Source organism: Pocillopora damicornis, chromosome 8 (genome assembly GCF_964200805.1).
Source record: "Pocillopora damicornis chromosome 8, jaPocDami1.2, whole genome shotgun sequence".
Lineage (NCBI taxonomy): Eukaryota > Metazoa > Cnidaria > Anthozoa > Scleractinia > Pocilloporidae > Pocillopora > Pocillopora damicornis.
In genome coordinates, this window is record NC_142677.1 from 18106403 (window position 1) to 18127736 (window position 21334).

The 21334-nt window shown below is 38.8% G+C and overlaps 1 protein-coding gene across 2 annotated transcripts; it reads right to left on the bottom strand.

Annotated features, from left to right (window-relative positions):
• Nucleotides 1-1267: 1267 nt before the first annotated feature.
• LOC113671786 (AT-rich interactive domain-containing protein 1B) lies at nucleotides 1268-19311 on the bottom strand. Of its 2 annotated transcripts, none has more exons than XM_027188041.2 (11): nucleotides 17553-19311; nucleotides 12469-12798; nucleotides 11253-11715; nucleotides 10350-10751; nucleotides 9205-9417; nucleotides 8618-8850; nucleotides 7963-8013; nucleotides 7069-7150; nucleotides 6428-6522; nucleotides 4866-6015; nucleotides 1268-3945 (listed from the first exon to the last, which is right to left on the bottom strand). In XM_027188041.2, the coding sequence occupies exons 1-11, from the start codon at nucleotides 18492-18494 to the stop codon at nucleotides 2036-2038; spliced, it is 5871 nt and encodes a 1956-aa protein (XP_027043842.2). In that variant the 5' UTR covers nucleotides 18495-19311; the 3' UTR covers nucleotides 1268-2035. The 2 variants fall into 2 exon arrangements, with proteins under 2 accessions (XP_027043842.2, XP_027043840.2); XM_027188039.2 differs by having other exon boundaries at nucleotides 12469-12801.
• Nucleotides 19312-21334: the final 2023 nt, after the last annotated feature.

Here is a 21334-nt window from a genome sequence, read left to right on the forward strand (position 1 = left end):
ATATGCAGGTACGCACAATCTGGACCAGGACGCTCTTTAGGGAACGTTTTTCATTTAATGTTTCACTTCAGTGGCTATTTTGAAGGAGTGTCTAGACAAAGCCGACGATCTGATTCAAGCTGTTAGGAAATATATTTAGCTAGGCAACAAACGCGTCCAACTCACGGACATGCAATTATGTTCTTTAGTAAAAAATAGTGTGATTAGCAGAAAGATCGCTCGCTTGTCTCATAGATTGAAATCATGCGATTATAAAAATTTTTACTTTATGACAAATTTAATTTTATCAAAGTCTCAGTCAGATGCCGAGTCATCTCCGAGAGGCGAGAATTTAATCTCTAGTTCTTTTAACTACCTCCATTGTGCCAAAGTCTCTCACAACAAGATCAACGTGTTTTTTTCCCTTTTCTAATTACGAAATAAGTAAGCAGACACATCGCCTCTAAATTGCAGCCATCACAACAGCTTTAAAGATTTATCGTATTCAATATTTATTTATTTATCCATCTATTTAAGAGAATTAAGGATATTGAATATCAACGTGCAGTTTTTCTAAAAAGCAATTCGAATTATTGTATTGCAAAACGAGGATAGGTTAGGAGCTTCTTAACTAATCAGACATCTTGCCAAGAGTGAAATAAAGTCACTATTTCAATTCCAGTTGTTGTCAGGTGTTGCGTTTGTACCCAGTTTCCTCCTGTTTAGTTGATTTGCTTAACCGTGGAAGGTCTGGATTTAAGCCTGCTGTCTTGTCAATCTCGTACCCAGACCTTAGTACAGAAGAGGTGCAGTTCACTAGGTATTGCGAACAAATGTTAAAGAATCAAACTAACATCAGCAATAACATCATCAAAAACAACAACAAAAAGACATACCGGAACTAAGAAAACAAAAGTCAAACAAATTGTAAGCGAATAGAATAGAGGTACTTTAACCGCAGTGATTGCTAAAGCGCCTAGCTAAGAACGGGGAAAACAACAAAATCCGAAGGATACTGGCTTCAGAATGAGGGTGGCTCTGGAAAGTAAAGCTATCTTGTCTGACTTGTCGTTAACTGACGTTTTGTTAACCTAAGCAAAGGTCTTTATTAGAGTCATGTGCGTCGCTAAAACTTGTAACAGCTCTCGTCGGGACTCCCTTCGTCTAAAAGATCACACTGCGCGAACTACTGTTACTTTTCGAGTTCAACATAAACTGTGTAACACAGAAGTGCTGATCTAAACAAACGCCTTGTACACGGGTGAATACTCACAAAGACACACGAAGCTGTGAAAAACTGTCATTTTAATATCTCCTTTCAACATATATTCTACCTAACGTAACACTTTTCTTACATACTTATCTTACGAGGCCCTTTTTACACGTAATTTTTTTTTCATATCAAACAATACCTGGCCTCCTTTTACGTTATCTCTACAGGGATAGCAAAAATGTAAAATTTAGCTTCCTTGCTTTATTTGTCAAATCTACAAAAAGCTCTTTTTCCAGAAATACTTAATATATTGTGGACGGACTCAACTTTACATATCATACAATGGTTATACAGCTGGTTAATAATCAGTGATAGATGTCTGTATCGCACTCCTGTACTACCAATAATACTGTTGCCGCAAGACGAAAGTTGTCCTTATTATATGATGTACGAAACACGATTTTCAACGAAACAAAAACAAAAAAAAACATGGAAAACGGATAATTAAGTGAAAATTTGATTATTCCGCTTTCTTTCGAGTGAAGAATGCTTAAGTAGGGAACAAATATTAATGTCACAAGAGGGAGAGAGAGAAAAAAAATGAAACCATAATTTCAACATTGAGCGAATTATCGCCACGACGAGACAACTTTCGAGTCATTTTACAACACAGAAGTCAAACTTACACTGGCTTGGTCACAATTACATATACAAAACGACAACCGAAACTTCTCATACGTTCTTGGAGAACAAGAATTGTTTCTTATTGCTTCACCATAACGAAAAAAAAAAAGTGGAATTGAGGCCAACACCGCCAGGGACGGAGGGCGCACGCGCCGCATTTCATCTGGATAAATAGAAGAGAATCTCCGCCAAATGGTTGGTAATTGTACTGTCCAGAACCCGCAAAACAGACAGCCTTAAGATCCGCTGTTGAAACGGTAAGAACAAGGCACGGTTGGAGCGTATGCGTGCCAAGCACACTAGCGTCGAGGCAGCCCGACGTAACATGTCCACACTCGTACCGCAAAAGCTCTCCGAATGAAAGCCGGCCTGCGCCAGGGCACTACCTGATGAATATGCGCTCATGCTGGATGCTGCATCCTCGATAAATTCCAACAACATTGAAATACACGCCTTGCTGTCGCCGAAACCAACGAAGGAATTCTCTCCTTGTGCCAGGTTGGACAGCAAGACAAGAGCAAGTTCACGAGTCACCGGATTGTCTCTCTCGCCAACAAGTCGAACCAACATGGTGTACAATTCGTCCACCCGCGTCAACGGCGGAGTGGAAAGAATGATGTCAACATTAGACTCCAAGATGCTCATCTTCGCCAAGGCCTCAAGAACCAGCTGCCTCGGGGACAGGGAAGTACCTGGAGTAGCTGTGGGCATGGGATCCTGAGCGGCAGCCGACGGACAGATGAACCAGTGGAGAAGCCCGTCCAACAGAGGAAGACTAATGGCCTCAGGATACAGAGACAAGTCCAACTGACCGGCTACATTGGCTGTTATCACCAAAGCGTTCTCACGCAGACCTTCCAAGCAGTACCACCACCAGTCGTGACGATCGTCGCTGGGACACTCCACCTCGATCTCATCCTGCAGATAGGAATGCCTGTAGGGAACACGTTTGGAGTGTTTGTGATGAAGAAGTAAAAGCCGCCCAACGATGAGTAACAATCCTGCGTGACGCGACATCTCAGCGTCGTTTCCCGGAACAAAGGAAAGTCCACGTAGAATGTTAGACACACAAAGGCAGCGCCGGGACACGGCGTCCTGGCTCTCAGTTCTTAGGCACAAAGGTGCATCTTCCTTGCCGCACGACTGCTCTTCAACAACTGCATCCTGTTTCACGTTTATTTTACTAACAACTGATCGAATATAAGCGTCCGATTCCGTATCCTCTTCATCAGAATCCAGGTCTAAGTCCAGTTCCTTTTTTAACCGCGCGGTAAACTGTTCTACTTCACTCTCTCTGTTGAACTTATCATTTTCCTGAGTTTTTAATTCCTCCTGTGATGGTTCTTTCTCTTTTTTAACAAGAATGTCAGCTTTTGATTTGCCCTCCTCTACCACAGGAGAGGGCAGTTCGGTTTTCAGTTTACTAAAATTCCCATCACATTTCATTTCGTTTGCACAACAATTGTCATCTTTACACTCGGCTAATGATTTCTCATCGTCACTTTCAGTTTGATTTGTATTCTCGTTCTCAGCTTTTACCTCTCCTTCGCAATTTTCATCAGTTTCGGAAAGAATTACATCTTCAATGCACTCAGTTTCTTCTCTGCAATGAATTACCTTTGTCGAGTATTCTGGTCTCGTCTTGAAGCCAAGGTGTGTTTGAATATGACGCGTGGTGTCTCCACCTCCCATGAGCCAGTCGCCGGATCCGCTTTGAAATCCATCGTTTGGAATATCAAACGTGGATGCTACCAACAGAGCGGTAAAACTATTTTTTGCGGCTCTATTTAACTTTTCAATCTTTTCCTCGTTTTCCTCCTTTCGCGCAATTTGTAAAACCACCGAACCAACGCTGATCTCACTCTCGACAAATGTGTCGAAAATGTCAATCAAATAACGTCGGAAATGATCGATAAGGTTATCCAGGAGACCCGGCAGTTGCGATAACATGAAGTATAGCACCGTGTTGTCGTCATAGAGCAGGATGTTAAGGGTATCTAATGCCCAGGTCGCCTCTGATAACAAGCCGGATTTCAATGACATCATTACCCTCCATGCTTCAACAGGGCCTAGGAAAAAAAAATAAAAGCTTTAACAACAGTTCGAGTCAGCTTACGAACTTAAGGGCCAATCTGGCTGCGGTTTTCCCAGGTTTCCATAGCACAAAGAGACTGATCCCTTTATAACCCTACACGATGAAAGAATTGAGATAGATGGGGGTCTGGCACGAGAACTCAAACACAACTCGCATTTTTGAATCCAGACTCCAAGAAAAGAAAGGATCCCTAACTTAAGAAGCTCTTGATTGTTAAACAAAATTCTCCTTGTCAGCACCTTAGGAAATGTAGAGAGAACATTTTGGAGAATATGATACTGAAGTTAGAATGTAAAGGATGAACCTTGCTACTCTTTGGTAACCGAACCATGTTGTTATCAGTTGCTTTCACGGCATACCGTTTTAGCGCTTATAGGGATATGAAATGATCATCATCAAGAACAGAGGCGAGAGAAAAGCATCAATTACTATTTCATTTCAATTGAAACAGTTTAAAAAAACATCAAAAAGTCTCGAAGCAAAACTGATATTTCCCCTGAGTTTTTTGAGACCTGTTTTTGTGAAAGACAATAACCAAAATAACCAATTGCGGATAGTCAAGACAATATGCTGTGAAAAGCAATAACACCAAGAGTACGGTTAACACTGAAAAGCAGGCTAAACCCTTTAACCAAACATCAGTATGCAGATTCTCCACAATGTTATATTCTAAGGTGCTGACAAGGAGAATTTGTTTAGCAATCATGAGCTTCTTTAGTTGGTAATCATTTCCTTCGTTCTCATTACCTTAATATGAAATTTGAGGATGGTATTTTAAGGAGAAATTAGACGCTAGTCACTCTTAGAGGTCAAAGGGTGACAATGACTTGCTCCTCTCCATCTTTTGATGTTTGCGTCAAGTAAGACTAAACAAACATACAAACAAAAACATACCCAAATCTCTGGAAGTGAGTTTGCGCTTCTTAGTGAACACAGGCCTTGTGGCCTCAACACAGTCGTTTGGAAAAGGCATCTCTCTCTTTATCGATGACGTGTGAGATTGTTGTTGGTGTGACTGCTGTTGTGATGGTGGATGTGCAGTTTGCTGTACAGGATACTTCATTTTTGGCAAAGCCTGGAGTGGCGGTGCCTGTGCCATGGGCTGTCTTGACGAAGGAGACGGCGAAGGACTGGGGCGATATGGTGGTGTTGCTGAATACTGGTTTTGGCGGCCTGGGTAAGAGCCATATGGCGGTGCAGGGGAGTACTGAGATTGAGGTCCGCTGGAGGAACGCGTAAGTCTGTTGTGTGCCCCAGGTGGGTAATCTACCATGTGCTCTGGCTCTGCTGATGGGCTGTATTGAGAACCCCATAACGAGTGCACCTTATCTTGAGAGCTTGCATTGGGCACCATGGAATGGGTTGATGCCAGAGATCCCATCAATGACGGGCTTGAACGCTGCTGGTACTGCGCATGCTGGTAGTTCGTCCCTGAATGGCCTGCTTGTGAGTTCGACTGCTGATAGAATTGTGACAGGGACGAAGGGCCCTGATACATGTTACGCTGAGACATCATGTAAGGAGGGAGCCCTCCACTTTGAGGGTGATTTGATAAACTGCTCCTTCTCTCTCCACCGTAAGGGTATTGAGGCATTCCAAACGGACTGGAAGGCGTGGGAGGGTTCATTGGAAAACTTCCAGAATTTTCTCTAAATTCTGGGTACATTTTGTTGGTGTCGTAGCTGGGCTCAGGGTATCCGTCCTTCCCGCTGTAGCTTGGAGGTAAATTGGGAACAGAGTCATTTGTCATCGAGCTGTAGGTTCCGTGAATCGGCGTGGAGTCAGATGCTCTCGAGGTCTGCGTCAAACTGTTGGTTGGTATGATTGCCTCTGAGCAAGTGACTGTTGCATTAGGGGGCGGAATACCCGAACCTTCCAGAAGATTAATCTTAATGTCGTCAATGGAGTTACTTTTACTGAATTTCATCTCGTACGACAACAGATATCTGGAGTACTGATTACGAAGGTGGTTCACTACATTCGGGTTATCTGTTGGAAGGTTCATGGCCTCTAAAACTTCCTGCCAGAGTTTTCTTTTGACCACCTTATACAAAGATGAAGAACAAAAAAATAAAGTTTAGCATACTGTTACGTGAAAGAGCACTGATTCGAAAAAATGATACATGGAAATAAGGACTCTCAAAGAGAGAATGAGTATCGATTGTATTTAAAAGTATGATTTAAAAACGAGCAAACAAACAAAAAAAGGAAAGGTCGAACCCTTCAGCTCTTCGATTGGATGCTGCAGTTTATTGGATGTAGGACTGTCAATACACTATACACTCTGACGCAATTTATCTCCACAAAAAATTCGGAGGTTGACCTCTGAGCAGAGTGGTGTTCTAAGTTAAGTTCTAGTCTCTATTACCACCATGGTATGGTGGTAATGACGTTAGCACGGCGGTAATAAATAACAAAAAAATGTCAGCAAAAAGCAGCAGTTTTACAAAACTTACTTCTTGTAAACCACCTCTTTCCTGGACAACAGTGTAGAACTTAAAAAGATCCAGCGGCTGCCTCATTACTACCGGAACTTGGGCGATCTGTGTACCTATTTACAATAAATTCAACATCAAAATCTTAACCAGAAGTCTAACCCCTACCAGCTAAGAGTGACTGGCTTCTCATTTCTCCTTTCAGTGTAATCCTCAAGTCAAATGTAAAGGTGATAGGAATAAAAGAAAATGGTCACCACCCGACGAAGCTTCCATTGTTAGACAAATAATCCTTGTACCAAGAAGAAGAGTAGGAAGAATATAGATACTGATGCTAGAGTGTAAAAGAATAAAGTAGTGAGGGACCTTGAGGAAACATTGCATGACACAATCTTCCTTCGAACTAAGTTTAAAATGAGTTTCTAAGAGCCCTCATATGGGATGCAGTTCATTTACATGATTTTCATATATTCACAGTCATTTAGTATAAACTCAGTTGATAATACCCCCCACTGACACAGCACCAAAGTTTCTTTAGAAACTTACCCCCTTTACTCAAACTTCACTTCATTGTTCACTGATGATATAGAGGAACTAATAGTCAAGTTTTCCAAGAGTTTTCAAGAGTACATTTGTACTAATGGTGACCACATATTCATTACCTTGACTGTTCATGAAAGCCTGATACTTATTGAGAAACTCTTTCCTCTCCGGTTCATCAGAGAGTTCATACAACTTGGAGAACTGAAAGAATTTAAGAAATCACACAACAGTTATCAAAGAAATGATAGGTAAAGTAAAGTATTTTATTTTGCTGACAAAGAGTGTTTACCCACTGTCTCACTTGCATGGAAGGAGGCTACCTGAGTTATTTAGGGAGCTTCCACTGTCTCTTGCCCGACCCCAGATAGGGTACTGATCACATGACTGAAAACCCTGACAGCCCAGCTATGAGCCTCCAATTGAGGCACCATTCAACACTGATAAGATAAGTGCAGGGATGTAGCTAAAGTTTTTAACAGACAGGAATCTTGCAATGATAGGCGGGTATTTGGGCCAAAGGCCCACTCTAGCGTGCCTTTGGCATGCTATACCTTGAATTGAAGGTGTAAACAAATGAAATAAATAAAAAACAATCTTCTGACAACATTTAAAAACATTTTAGAGAAAGAAGTAGTGCTTCACAGCCAGAAAAATTGAGTTCACAGCCGGGTAATTTTCCCGGCTTCCGGCTATTATCTACATCCCTGAAGTGGGAGGAAAAATTAGAGGCTGAAGGGGGTGGGGGATTGCTCGACAAAATTGCAATGAACTGCTCAGGAGAGCACATTCACCACTACAACAACCAAGATCCAACCCACACAAAGTTTCGATGTTTCACAAGAGCCTGCAATTGTGACAATGAATGGTGAACAAGAATGACTGCCAAGCTCCTGGTGGAAAACTTTACTGAATAAATTAACATTCTGAAAAATTCCAATAGCACAGAAAATAGTGAACTTGAGTGAAATGTAATAGTGTAGTAGTGTAATAATGAACAGAAGTAAAATGCATACCTTCTCATATTGCTGTTGGTTCTGTCTGGATGATGGAAACTGGTATGAGGACTAACAATTAAAACATAAATTAGTCAAAATCAATTGGAATTGGGATCTTGAAGAGAAAATATGCAGATCTCAGCATGATGGCACATACTAAAGAACATTTTTCAACCAAGCCTGTTAACCCGTTATCAAACAAACGCACACACATGCACAAGCACAGCAGGTGCATGACCAAATGCAATGGCAAGGAAAGTGTGAAGTGGCATTATATTCCCTGTGTCTACATAAAAACTAGCTCAGGCCATCAAAATTAGGTGCAGGATTCTGTGCAGAGGAAATTCTTCAGTCCTTGATGCTTCACAGACACCATGTTTTCAACAAAATGCTATCAACAGAATTTTTGAAAACTTTTAATGGTTCTGGTTAGTTTTCCTCACAAAATTTGACTGGAACAAGAAATGCAATTGGAACAAGAAATGTATGTGGAACAAATCTTCCCCTTTCTCAGAAAACCATTAAAAAAAATTTTCATTTTGTTGACTTCAAACATGATCATTGTTTGTAACAAGAACAAAAGGAACTGAGCATCATTGTTCAGTAGCCACTTCCCTGTAAGGCTATCCACAAGATGGCAAACAAAGCAATAATATAACAAACATAAACTAACCATTGAGATGGAATTGTTTGGAAGTGAAGGGTTGATTTCATCCAAGTCGATCTCAGCGTTACCAAATGATGATGTAATGGAAACTCCTGAAGGAGACACTCCAGGGGAAAGGCCAGAAAAATTTGATAGAGGTGACGATGGGGCAGAGGGAGGGGAATCCCCTTTTTCTATAGCAGGGGTCAAATCCATAGTGGAACCAGTAAGTTCACGAGAATCTGTGTTACTATTTGGGCCTAAAAAGCAATAAATAAATCATATGTTAAGCTGTTCTTACAAACATTGCTAAAATTATTAACAGTGTACATGCTCCTTCTAGGTTGGCTGTTGGCACACTGCAGATATTCCCCCCCCCCCAGCTACACAGCTACAGCAAAATGCAGCGAGTCTGATGAAAGTAAAAGGGCAGTGTACTGGTAGCTTCATTCAAAATGATCTCTTCCAGAAGTATCAAATTAAAGCTGTTCCATTGGAGTAGGGTGCACAACAATTATGACTTGCTATGACACCTTACAGTAGCTCCCAAGACAAAGTTCCTCTTCACTTAGGCCACCTAGGACACTAAAAATGCACAAAAATTTAAGTCTTACCATTTACAGGGGTTCCTTGTGGCTGTGATGGAGAGGATGCTACTGTTGTAGGCAGCGATGCCACAGATGGAGGAGCAGAACCTTGAGAGGGTGGCTGCTGTTGGTTGTCATTATCAGTTGGAAGTCCAGCTTCTTCTGCTCTCATTGATTCAATCATGGCTTCCACATCCTCTGCTGTTGGAAGTTCATTAAGTGTTGGAGATGGTACCCGGCCTACAGGGAGGCAAGATCAGAAGGTTTAGAAGACCACTTCACATATACTTCCATTAAAGTTATTTTTAAATCAGTGTTAATTCCATTGTAAAGCCCCTGCTAAATGATCAAACAATATCATTCAACATTGTGTTTATCAGATACTCTACACGTACTTCAATCAAAATTATTTTGAAATTAGTGTAAACTCAATTCTTAAGCCCCTGCTAATGATCAAACAATATTGTTCAACATTGTGTTTATCAGAAAAAATATGGGATGGCTACATGCGCAACAAATGTTGTATCAGACATCGAATAAAGTGAGCCCACATAATGCTTTCTGCTTAGAGTACTTTGTCACTAAACTAAAACTGAAGTAACCACAATCACAAATCAGAAGAAAAGAAGATACTTTTAACCCTTTAACTCCCATGAATGACTGAGACAGAATTTCTCCTTACAATATCAACACAATATCAACCAGATAAGTGATGAGAATAAAGAAAAGTATCAATTTGGGGATAATTAGTTGATCCAATACTAAATTCTCTGAACTAACATTATAAGAATTGTACGATTGAAAGTGAGGAGAATTACAAATTTGATCTGGAAGTTAAAGGGTTAAGAGCCAGTGAGAACTAAACGTAAAAACAACCAAACTCCCAAAAGCATAAGAAAATACCAGTGACCAAGTTGTTATTGGTTTTACTTTTGTGGCTGATTAGTGGAGAAAATAGCCCGAGTTTTCTAGACCAATTGCAAAGCAATATAAAGTAAAAGTAACGCAACACAGGAATACTTTTGACACTCAATTGTAAATTGCTTTATTAACCCTGGAATTATGCTTTCATATTTTTTTCCTTCCCTGAGCTTGTTTTGATTTCAGAGATAGCTAACCAATCAGTTATTCAAAACAATTTCAATGCAAGGGGTCAAAACATTGAGGCTGACCTGTTTGAACATTTGCAACCATCATAGAACCCAATTGCATTGGGGACATCCCTGAAGCAGGCATGTTCTCTGATCCTTTACTACTCAACATCATCTCCTGAGGACTAACAAAGGGAGGACCAGGACCTTGTGCTGCTCCAGGGTATCTTGGTCCAGAGTTAGCAGCTTCAAGAACAGCTGCTGCAGCAGCTGCAGCAGCCGTTCCACCCACAGCTGATCCAGCTGTAGAGCCTCCCACACTTGCTGGAGGTAGGCTGTTACCAGATACTCCAGAGCCAGACATTGCAGTTCCTGCCATTCCAAAAGGAGGGGGCATTTTACTGCGAGGATAAGTGGGCAAACTTCCTGTAGATGTTGGGCTGTCTGTGCCAAAATTGGGCATACCAACTGATGGAGAAGTTCCTTCAAACCAAAATTGGGGGAAAATTAATCATTAGGTTGGCCATTCTCAGTGGAACAACTTGGGTTCTTGTTGTGTGCTCAAGTTCTAAAATCTCACTCTCAGTAAAGTGAATTATATTCAGGGGAAACCTCTATTGCATTTATGTACTTACTGACATTAACATTAAGCAGACAACTCAATGAGAAAGTCTGAATTCCATTTTCATCACATTTCATTTCATGACTCCAGTGTTCACTATCAACACTCATATTCAGGCAACTACAGCTGCAAGTGTTATTCTATCACTCAACATGGCCAGATTTGAAAGGTTGCTTATTATTATTATTCAGTATGTCCAATCTGGGGCTTGCACTTTGGACAACAAATTTCAGAAGTTCCTGATTGCCAATCAAAATCTCATCTGCACCAGAGGAAATGTAAAGAGGACAGTGATGAGAATGTAAATGCTCGATTAATGTTAGGATGGAGAGGGTTCGCTTAAATCAATACTTGATACTTACCATCTGCAACAACTCTCATGGGTGAACCCAAAGTAATGTTGGGAGAAGGTGTATGTCGGGAATGAAGAGACACTGGAAAAGATTGAGGATTATTGCGCTGGTATGCCCCTTGACTACTTCCATATTTAGCCAACATCTCTGAAGAGGAGCCCATACGACCCATTGGTGTGTTGCCATATGATTGGGATGCTGATGGAATTCCATGCTGTTGTTGATCGGTCATTCTGCTGGAGGGAAAATCTGGACCTGGAAGATTGTCTCCTACATTACTGCTGGAGTATCTCATGCCGGCAGAGCTGCCAAACATGTCCCCTGAGGCTGGTTTGGGGAGGATTGGTTGTGGATGGGAGGATGGCATCCTTGGTATTCCAGTTGGAGGTTGAGGATATGATGGTTGATGCTGTTGCTGCAATTGTCTTTGTTGCTGTTGAGCCATGTAAGACATTTGTTGTTGAAACTGAGGCTGGAAGTGAGGAGCAAATGTCAGTAAAAGTTGAAAAGTAAATGTAATAGAAATTCACCACACAAATGTGGGAATTTCGGTCTTGTTTTTAACTATCTTGGCAAAAAAAAGAGGAGAAAAGGCTATAAATTTGAATTATTTTCTGATTGTTCAACTCTTTAAACCCTCACAGTAACTATGCTGAACCACACCATTGAGATCACAAGAATAAAGCAAAAAATTCAATTGTTCAAAGAGTTCTTACTGTCAGAACCAAAAGAAATGTACTGTGAAGAGTAAAGAGAATATGGATGCTGATGTTAGGGTGTATAGGATTAAGTAGGTTATCTTTCTAATAAGAGGTCCAGTCCACCAGCACAATCAGAATAGACCGTTAACAAAACAGGTAACTTTCTAAAGAAACAGTGCTACTGTATCATTGGGAGAGTATAACAGAGTAATTTGGTTATCAACTGAGTTGATAATGCAAATTGGTTATAGTAAAGAGTTTTGAAGCTGATGTTTAGTGTGTTAGTCATTTGTTTGAGCAAATGGACCATCTACCCAGACATAAGGCTAACACTAAAAATGTCAGCTTCAAAAATATCTACCATAACCAATTTATGTTATAAACTCAGTTGACAATACTAAATTACCCTGTTATACAATTAACAAGTTTCACTAATTAATTTTAAGCGTTGAAAGATCAAACTTGCAACAGAAAATAAAAATTTCATGAATAATGCTCCACTTATAGTATACATGCACACTTACTTGGGGAAATCTATGTTGCATTTGCTGTTGCTGAAAGCTTGAATAGTCTTGTGGAGGTGTCTGCATTTGATTAGCCATATGTTGTGGCTGTCCTGAGAGACTTGCCTGGCTGACAACCTGCCTGCCCAGGGGCATGTTGCCATAGTATTGCTGGGACTGTGGCAAAGCTCCTGCCTTCATTCCTCCTTGCTGCTGCTGCTGCATCATATATGATGCATATGATTGTTGAGGACCAGCTTGTTGGGATTGTGGTTGATGTTGTTGTTGTGGTTGTTGTTGTTGTGAACCACCCATGATCATGTAAGGAGACTGTTGCTGAGGAAGTCCTTGCTGCTGAAATAGAGTGAAAAGGTCTAGGGTTATTAACCTCACTATCAGCGTACAAGCATAATGGCCAATTCTAAGGCCATATGAGAAATCACTACCAAATTATTACTCTACTTCAGGAAAAAGCAATTCTAAAATAGTAATAATTTTATAACAATGCATACATTGGACCAAATTGGGGACAATTCCATCATTCTTTTTTACCTTCATTTAAATTTAACCCTTTACACCCTAAAAATTGTATTTATATTCACTGCACTGTTCATTCCCTCTGGTAATGAAAAGTGGAATTTGTCAATCAGTGAGGAACTTCCTCAATTGGTGATCATTTTATTAATTCTCATCACCTTTTTGTTTGATTCAAGGGTGGTATTGTTGGGAGAAATCACAAATCAGTCACTCTTAGTAGTTAAAGGGTTGAAGGCACTCATGCATCTTCACATTGAAGACAGCAAAGAGCTTGAAGTAAAACAGAGCCAATTAAAAGATTCCTTATTGCAAAAACACTGTCAAAATATAAATTGAAAAAAGAAGCAAACGGCACTGCAATCTAGTTTTCCAAATTACTGATGTAAATGTTGGTCTTTAAAAAAAAGAAAAAAAAATAAGGCAAATGGATGGAAATATTTGTAAATGAATTTAATTTTTAGGGTATATGTTCTTGCACTGCATTTTGGATGATAATGAGGATAATCCTTGTGCTGTGCCTAAATACCCCCTGACTGATTACAATCTTGACTGGACTTCAATGTAGCTCTCCTAGTCAGGACTTTTCCCAAAATTTCCACTGACTAGTTTCTTATGTGAAGAGTTTCTTCTTACATGTAAGGCAACTCCCAAATGATGTTGGTTCACTACTTGACAAATTATGTTAAGTTAGGCATAACGTAAAGTTCTTTAATTGGAAGTTGGAAAATTTATCCACTGGGCATTTCTCTGCCAAATTTAGTAATACTTAACAAACACTTAATACTCTGATTAGGTTTGCCTGAGGTTTGATGAGAGAATTCTATAAGCCAAAATTTTCTTGGTGTTGGGAACATACATTTTTTTCTTTCCAATTGCTTGACTTTTCAAAACAAACACTTGCCACTTGCAAGAGATTTTAAATGAAACCCATGGTGGGAATGCAGTAAAAGTAAAAGGAAGATGTATTCTCTGCCAATTTACAAAACATTTAGTGTTTTCTATACTTATTAGTTACTAGCCACCTACTGATGTATTCTTAGAGGTTTACAGGTAACATGATAGCATACAGAAATTTTCTTTAATGACAAAGTCATCCTTTAAGAATAATCTTTGGAATCAGTTCAGATACTGAACTGAAATAATTTCTGATGCCTTGAAATAACTACATGGCTTGAAAAATATTATCAAAGAAATACGATGGTTCTAAAGATAACCTCTCTTAAATCAATCCCAATTCATATTATTAAAATAAAATATTTTGCAATCAGGTTACTTGTTTGTTGTTAAGCTGCGTTTATTTTGGCTGATTCAGTCTGTCGTCTGAAACAAAACAAAACTGAAATAATTCTCAGTTCTGTGTCTGAATCAAACTCTCATCTTTTATGTAGCTCAGGTAAAACTACTTACTTTGCAGTAATAACCATGATTTGTCAAAAACCTATTGTATAAACGTTGCTGAAAACTAGAAGTGAGGCACTTGATTTTCCTGAGCTCAGTTTTGTTTTCCTCATGGAGTTAAACTTCTGGTTCAAAACAAGGAGTTTCTTTGATACATTCAAATTAAACTTAATTTGAATTTAGTATGGCTTATGGTTAACTCTGAGCCTAACATGGTTTTACCTGTCCAGGATATGGTCCACCTTGAAAACAGATGGAATAATGTGTTGCAGCACTTTCTTAAACCTCAAAATTGCATTGTCAGAGAACAAACAAGCCCACTCTTAGAAAACTTTATCATACTTTTACTGTCATCATCTTTAGCTACAAGCAATAAGAGCAACAGAAGTGCATTTAAAATTTCTAACAATGGACGCTATTTTTTCTCCCTATTGTACTTCAACTAATACATATCTGAATAAGGGGAGTGGTTTTCTAAAGGAACTGTGGTGCTACCTTGGTGGGTGGTATAACAAGATAATTTGGTTTTATCAACAGAGTTGATGATATAAATTGGCCATTGTGAAGAGTTCCAAAAGTTCACAAAACATATTTATTTTGGGGAATTTCAGGAACATTTTGCACAAACAAGACTGATGAACTTAAATTTCATTACATCCAAGAAGCAATTTACTGTCAACATTGTAATCTCAAACCCATGTTACAGCTACACCTCTAATGTTTTTAATGAACCCTTTTAAGAGGATATTTAGGTAGACACACTTTGTTCCCCATTTACAATACCTAAAATCATTTAGTCAAAGCCATATCTAGGCAAATTGTTACCCCTGTGGACTTAGTTTACCCAATATACCGTGTATACTGAATGTCTACTTGATATTACAATCTCTTTTGGCCAGATTAACAAATTACTTAACATCAGTGAGTTTAAAACTTTATTGAGGGAAAGATGAATTTTAGACTAAAGTGCATGGCCTCAAGGTCATCGGAAATATTACTTAAAATCAATATTTGAGTTTTTGGCCAAAAAGAAAAAAAATGGAAAAATAGAAGTTACTGTATTTATATTACTCTTCTACTCCTATCTAGCAGCTTGTTATGTGCAGTTTACAGTGCAAAGCTTCTCCTTCAGAGAAAGCTGTGCCCAATTCAAAACACAGCTGGACAACTTTATGTATGAAAATCAGTGAAAGGATGCAAACATGTCACTTAGACAAAACAACTAAGTTGATGACACCAGGTGTTTGCTGCTCTAAAATTGGAATAACAAGTACTTAAGTTCTTAAATAGGTCCCGGTTCAAATTATAGCCAAATCAACGAATCGGAAGTCATATGCAGACAAAACTAAAGAGGAACTTCACTGAAACAGATGGTTTTTTTTTCTTTACAGAAAAATTAAGGAAAAATTTCAAGTTATTAGTACTGGTTGTAAAAGTGGAATATACTAAATACATTCATTTGTGACACTCAGTTATAGTATTTTGCAGGGTACCTTGGATGTTTTTCAAGGAAAAAGTTTAGAAAGTTAAATTTTTTCTAAGTTTTTCAAACAAAGTTTACTCTTGATTTTTGCACTGGGCTAACCATCATAATAAATCTGTCACAAGGAAACTAAAAGTAAGACTAGCTCAAAAAAATTTGTTCTGAGAAAAATTTTGGGTCAAACTACAAGCTTAGCAATAACCAACATCCTATAATAAAAAGTAACCCTGTATTTTAAAGCATGCAGTACTTAACAATACTATCTTGGATTTTAAACATCATGAAAATCCTTCTCTTGATACTCAAAGATTCCAGAAGATTGAAAAACTAAACTTGCTCTTGGAAAAGGTAACCAATTAAAATACATAGCAATCTACATGTACATCACACCCCTTAAATGCTAAATACATAACCCTTTTTTGTCAGTTACTTGGAATTTTCAGCATCGAAGTAGACTAACTTAGCATAAAAACTACAGATCTTTGCAACAATATAACTAAAGGAAAAACTTTTGCAAGTGATTAGTAAATATTTTTAAGTAAAGAAAAAATAAAGCCACAATTAATGTGTAAACCATTCCCTTCTTTGCTATTACTTGAAATTGCTTCATGTGCTTCCTTTTCAATGGGACAATGCTGGAGAGTTCATTTATATCATGCATTTCAAATAGAAAATATTGTACTTGTATATTGGCCTATGCATTAACAAAGACTACTGAGAGAAATGTTTAACATGCTAAAAGTGGTAACAGAGCACAAGATAGTTAAAAACACAGTAGTGCAAATTGTGGTTTGTGTGAAGGAAATTCAAGGATGAGAAAAATTTTTTGCAGTATTCAGTGGTACTCTAATACAACAATATAAATAAAATTCAGCAAAATAACTACCTATTTTGAAACTGGACTACTGTTTCGGAAACTGTGTAAATCACTAGCTTGATCAAAAACCCAACAACTTAACAAGCCACCTAGACTGAAATTGAAACAGGTTCATTGCAAGGAGAAAAGAGCCAGAGGTTCAAATCACTGTAATCATGTGGTAGAGTAGTTATCAAAACAAAAGATACAACTGCCTTGAAATGAATTGCACTATTTAGAACAATAACTCAATTTCATTTTTTAGCTTTAAATGAAAATCAAACAAACCGAGATGTAACAATAGCACTTTAGACAGACAATAAAAGGCAACAAGACAAAGACACAGTAACCCTTCACATTTCTACAAAGAAAGGTCAATGAAATGTTCTCCAGATTAATCCACTGGAGGCCAATGAGTGATCTATGTCTGAAGCTGTCTGCAATTATTTATAAATTGACACTTTCACAGCCAATCAGACGAGCAGGTAGATAAATTTCACAGGTGGTGAACCAAGTTTAAATTGTATAGAAAACTGTACACAAAAAATATCTTCGCCGGCTCGAACTCGTACGTTATGGAATCGAAACTATCTTCCTTCTAAGCGCTACAACTCACTTCGAATCGGTTTTTATCCCGTTCATGAAATACGATCGCCCGCGCACAAAATTCAAGTCCGCCATTATGAATATTCTGATGATAAATATTTCAAACGTATGTCTGCTTTTACTGGGCGACTAGTTACCCCTACAATCTCCCCACAAATGAACGGCGAACGCCTTAAAATACCTAAAAATGTAAACAATCTCTGTATGGTAGTAATCCCCTCTTACCTGCAATTGTGCTCGACTCATCGGCGGGCCGGGTGAAGTATTTGTTGGTAAATTTGACGAACAATGGTTCGTCGTCTGCAGTCTGTTCGGCCACTGAAAATGCTGATTTGTGATCATGTTTCTCTCATCTGGTTGCGAGTTGGGCGCTCTTTGCCCAGCTTGAGGCGCGCTCGATTCCTGAGAGTAATAATTTGGATGATAAGCGCTTGTTGATTGGGAATTTAACCCTCTTTTATGTTGATTTTCACTCTGCGCAGACATGAACCTTTGTTGGGAGCCATATTGTTCGGTTGAGTTCGGCGCTCTAGGTGCGATGGGAACTTCGCGATAGTCTCGCAATAGCATTTCCTGTCTCGAGTTGAATTCATTGTACCGGGTTTGTGGTGATAAATTTGGTTGATTTGATGCCAGAAGTTTCATATTTGCGGGATTAGGGTTCGATTCACTGAGATTTCTAGACGGCACGGCCGGGCTTGCCGAGGTACTTCCTGGGTCGAGAATTGACGAAAGTTGATTGTTTAGATGAACGGAGGCGGGCATTCCCAAACCTAGCGGTCCGCTCTTGTTTGGTAGTCCCGAAGATGAATTCATGGACATTTGAAATCCATTAGCGTTCGCCGTTGGTTGGTTCGTTCCACTTGAGTTCGACGTCGCCATTTTGTTGGGCAAGGAATTTGCCTTATTATTGTTGTCAGTCGGATCTTCAGTACCCTGAATATAATCGTGTAACTCTTCCAAAATATCTTGATTTTGCGAGACTAGTGCACTAGCAGAACCATTCTCGCGGTATCTCGTTTCGGGGAAGAAATCTCCGCCCGTTGAGGGAAATTTAAAATGATGATTAGCGTGTTCCGTGTTCGATGTAGGCACCTTATTGGGATGTTGTAGGCGACTATCGCTTGTTCCACGGTTGCTTGCATGGACCCGGACAGTTTGCGCCATTCAACAGCGCCAAAACACTTTCTATGATACCATGCCGCCCTGGAGAAAAATTCTAAAGCCTCTGAGATTGTTTGTAAACTTCCACGTGTTGCTGGGGCTTGCCTGACGAAGTTTGACGTTGTAGAAAATTACCGCCTTTTCAGCTTGCCGACGGTCAATGCTTTTCACACACTAGCAGCCATCTATAGTCAGCACGTGTTTGAATGACAGGAGAGAGGACGTGACGTCATGAGGGCCCCTAACGATGCGCACGCAGCATACCGGCACATAAATGGCAGGCTTTTTGAAGTGGTATTTCACAATGTGCTTTCCAATGATTTTACTTTATCGTGGTATTTATACCAGAAAAATCTTCTTACATGTTAAAAATTCGAAAATAAATCAATTTCCTTTGTTATCTTACGGAACAGTCGACAAAAAGTTAAAAATTTGAGGAAAAGCTACATTGCGGTCTTACTGCATGTAAACGGCCCCCCCAAAAAAGGCCTACTCTAAAAGGGCCCTGTATATCGAAACGGGTTTGTATCAAATTTTCCATCTTGTTTGCTTTTTTTCGATAAGCGCATGATATGTGTAACTCAAAACGCAAACGGCTAGTCTATGAGATTAGGTATTATATCGAATTTACTTTGTTAAATACAAGACTAACGATCAAGCGTTTTAATAAATGAAAAACACAGACAGACAACAATGATATTTCAGAACAAATTTAATCATTAAAATTATGCTGATGATGGCGCGGTGTGCATATAATGACATTGTCGATTAAGTGTCTGAAACCATTTTTTGTTTGTTTGTGAGAAGTAAAATTCATTTAATCGTTTATCGAAGTGACATGTTGATTATTTGCACAAAATATTTTGTGAATCATTGTTTCGTATCCCTCTTGTTTTGGCTATTTTTGACCTGCACTCATAAAGAACACATGCATAAATTATCTTTTACGGGAAGCTTAAAATTTGACGAGTACAGACTTTACAGATATTTTCTAGCTTTCGGTTTCGAGGGCGTTGCGTTAACGTAATATTCAAACTTCGCACACAAATGCCGTCATATTCAGAAAACCGTGGCACTGAGGTAATCGGAGATGTGGAATTGAAAACAAAAGTAGAGTTGTAAGTCACGTTTACGAAATTACTGTAACGCAGTAAACTTTCTCTTGCTGAACAGGTGCCGCTAACAAAGAAATTGCACATTCTCTATTTTGTTTCGTTGGGCTAAGTTAGGGAGAAATTAAACCTAAAAAAAAATAAAGTGAAATAAGAAAAAAACAGCAAAAAGGCTTGGAAACCTATCAAAAGCATAGCGCAAGTTTTGAAGTGTTTTTGTTTAAGAATGTCATATAGAAAAGTTTTGCAATGAAAATAAATACAAATGCGATAAACTTTGACTTTACTCCAGCTAAGCCCTATGGAGTGATACGGACGAAGGTCCCGTATATGAATTCGCGTGACCATTGATATTTAAAACATCCTTATTCTTCAATTTCACTTTAAAAGTCACACGATCGTGTTCTGATCGACGGTGGGTAAATCACGAGAGTGGTACACTGTTTCCTTCAAAGACTTCAGACTCTCAAAACCAAAACTTTAGTTACAGAAAACCTAAATGATTTGTTCTAAAAGGTAAAGTACTTAAAAAAAAAAACTGCCTAGGAAGAGGTTTTAAAAAGATAACGTTTATTTGAATTGAAGGTTAAATTTGCAAGGGTGAATGAAGAATTTTCTAGATGGGGTCTTACAGTAAAGTGTTGCTAGCATTTGGAGAGTTGCCAAGAATTTTCATGATTGTTAATTATTCTCTCTTCCTTAATTATGGGTGTGGTCACTTTCTCTCCAAAACCTCATCAGCTACACCCTTGATCAATCATTCTTTTTGCTTCAGAACTACAAAAGCCAATCGTTTATTTGCCTGCATTAAAAATATACAAGGAATGGAAAAGTTACCAACTAAATAAGGCAATAAAAATTATTCAGAATAGTAAACACTCAACCAGCTTAGAAGCCTAGCAAAATAATAATTTCAGGGAAATTTTCTAAGCTAGCATTGAAACATGAAACATCTTACAATCACAATTACAATGGCTCCTGTCAATATCTCCTCATCACACTGACTGTTACTTTTACTCAGAGAAAACAACCAAATGTCACAGGAAAGGGGGTCAGTTTTGAAAGAAACTGTGGTTCTGTGTCAGTAGGGGAGTATAACAAGGTAATTTTGGTTTCTTTGACTGAGTTGATGATGTAAATTGACCACTGTAAATAGTTTCAAGTTGACTTTTTGTCAGAACTTTGTTGAAAGGCTAATGCTTGAAAGATCAGCTTTGAAACTGATCTCTATAATAGCCATTTTACATTATTATCTCGATTGGTAAAAAGCAAAATCATCTTGCTAATGTCACTGTAGCCTTGCTCAAGGTGACAGAGATATTTTCAAACAAGCCTCTGGTTTCAAATGGTCATAGTAATGCTTGGAGCTCTGGTGTCTTTAAAAAAATCCAAGAATTGGCTTTGCGAAAAAGAAAAGAAGAAAAAACTTAAACTCAAATTATTACTTTACAAAATCTGATCAACATGGCTCATGGTTCAATTCTTATTCGAACAGTACCAACACTAAAAAAATTAGGGAATCGCATTTCACCTGTTCACAGACCTTCATTTTTCTCTTCAATCATTGTCCCATGCATGAGCAAAATAAGAGCAGAAGGTGAGAAAAAAATCAATGTGATGGTAAGGGGTTCTTGCTCCTTTCCCTCACATGCAATACTCACAAAAAAAATTGGCTGTGGGTGGGTGATACTAGTAAGTCAGATTTGACTAACTTTCTGAAGGAAGGGAGGA

Excerpts from the sequence above, each read along its gene's own strand:
- LOC113671786 (XM_027188039.2), bottom strand. The coding sequence starts at position 18,494 with ATGGCGCAAACTGTCCGGGTCCATGCAAGCAACCGTGGAACAAGCGAT. Across the intron at positions 12,802-17,552 it reads TGAGTCGAGCACAATTGCAG|CAGCAAGGACTTCCTCAGCA; the intron begins GTAAGAGGGGAT and ends ACTCTATTTCAG. Across the intron at positions 9,418-10,349 it reads GGTTGCAAATGTTCAAACAG|GCCGGGTACCATCTCCAACA; the intron begins GTCAGCCTCAAT and ends GCCTCCCTGTAG.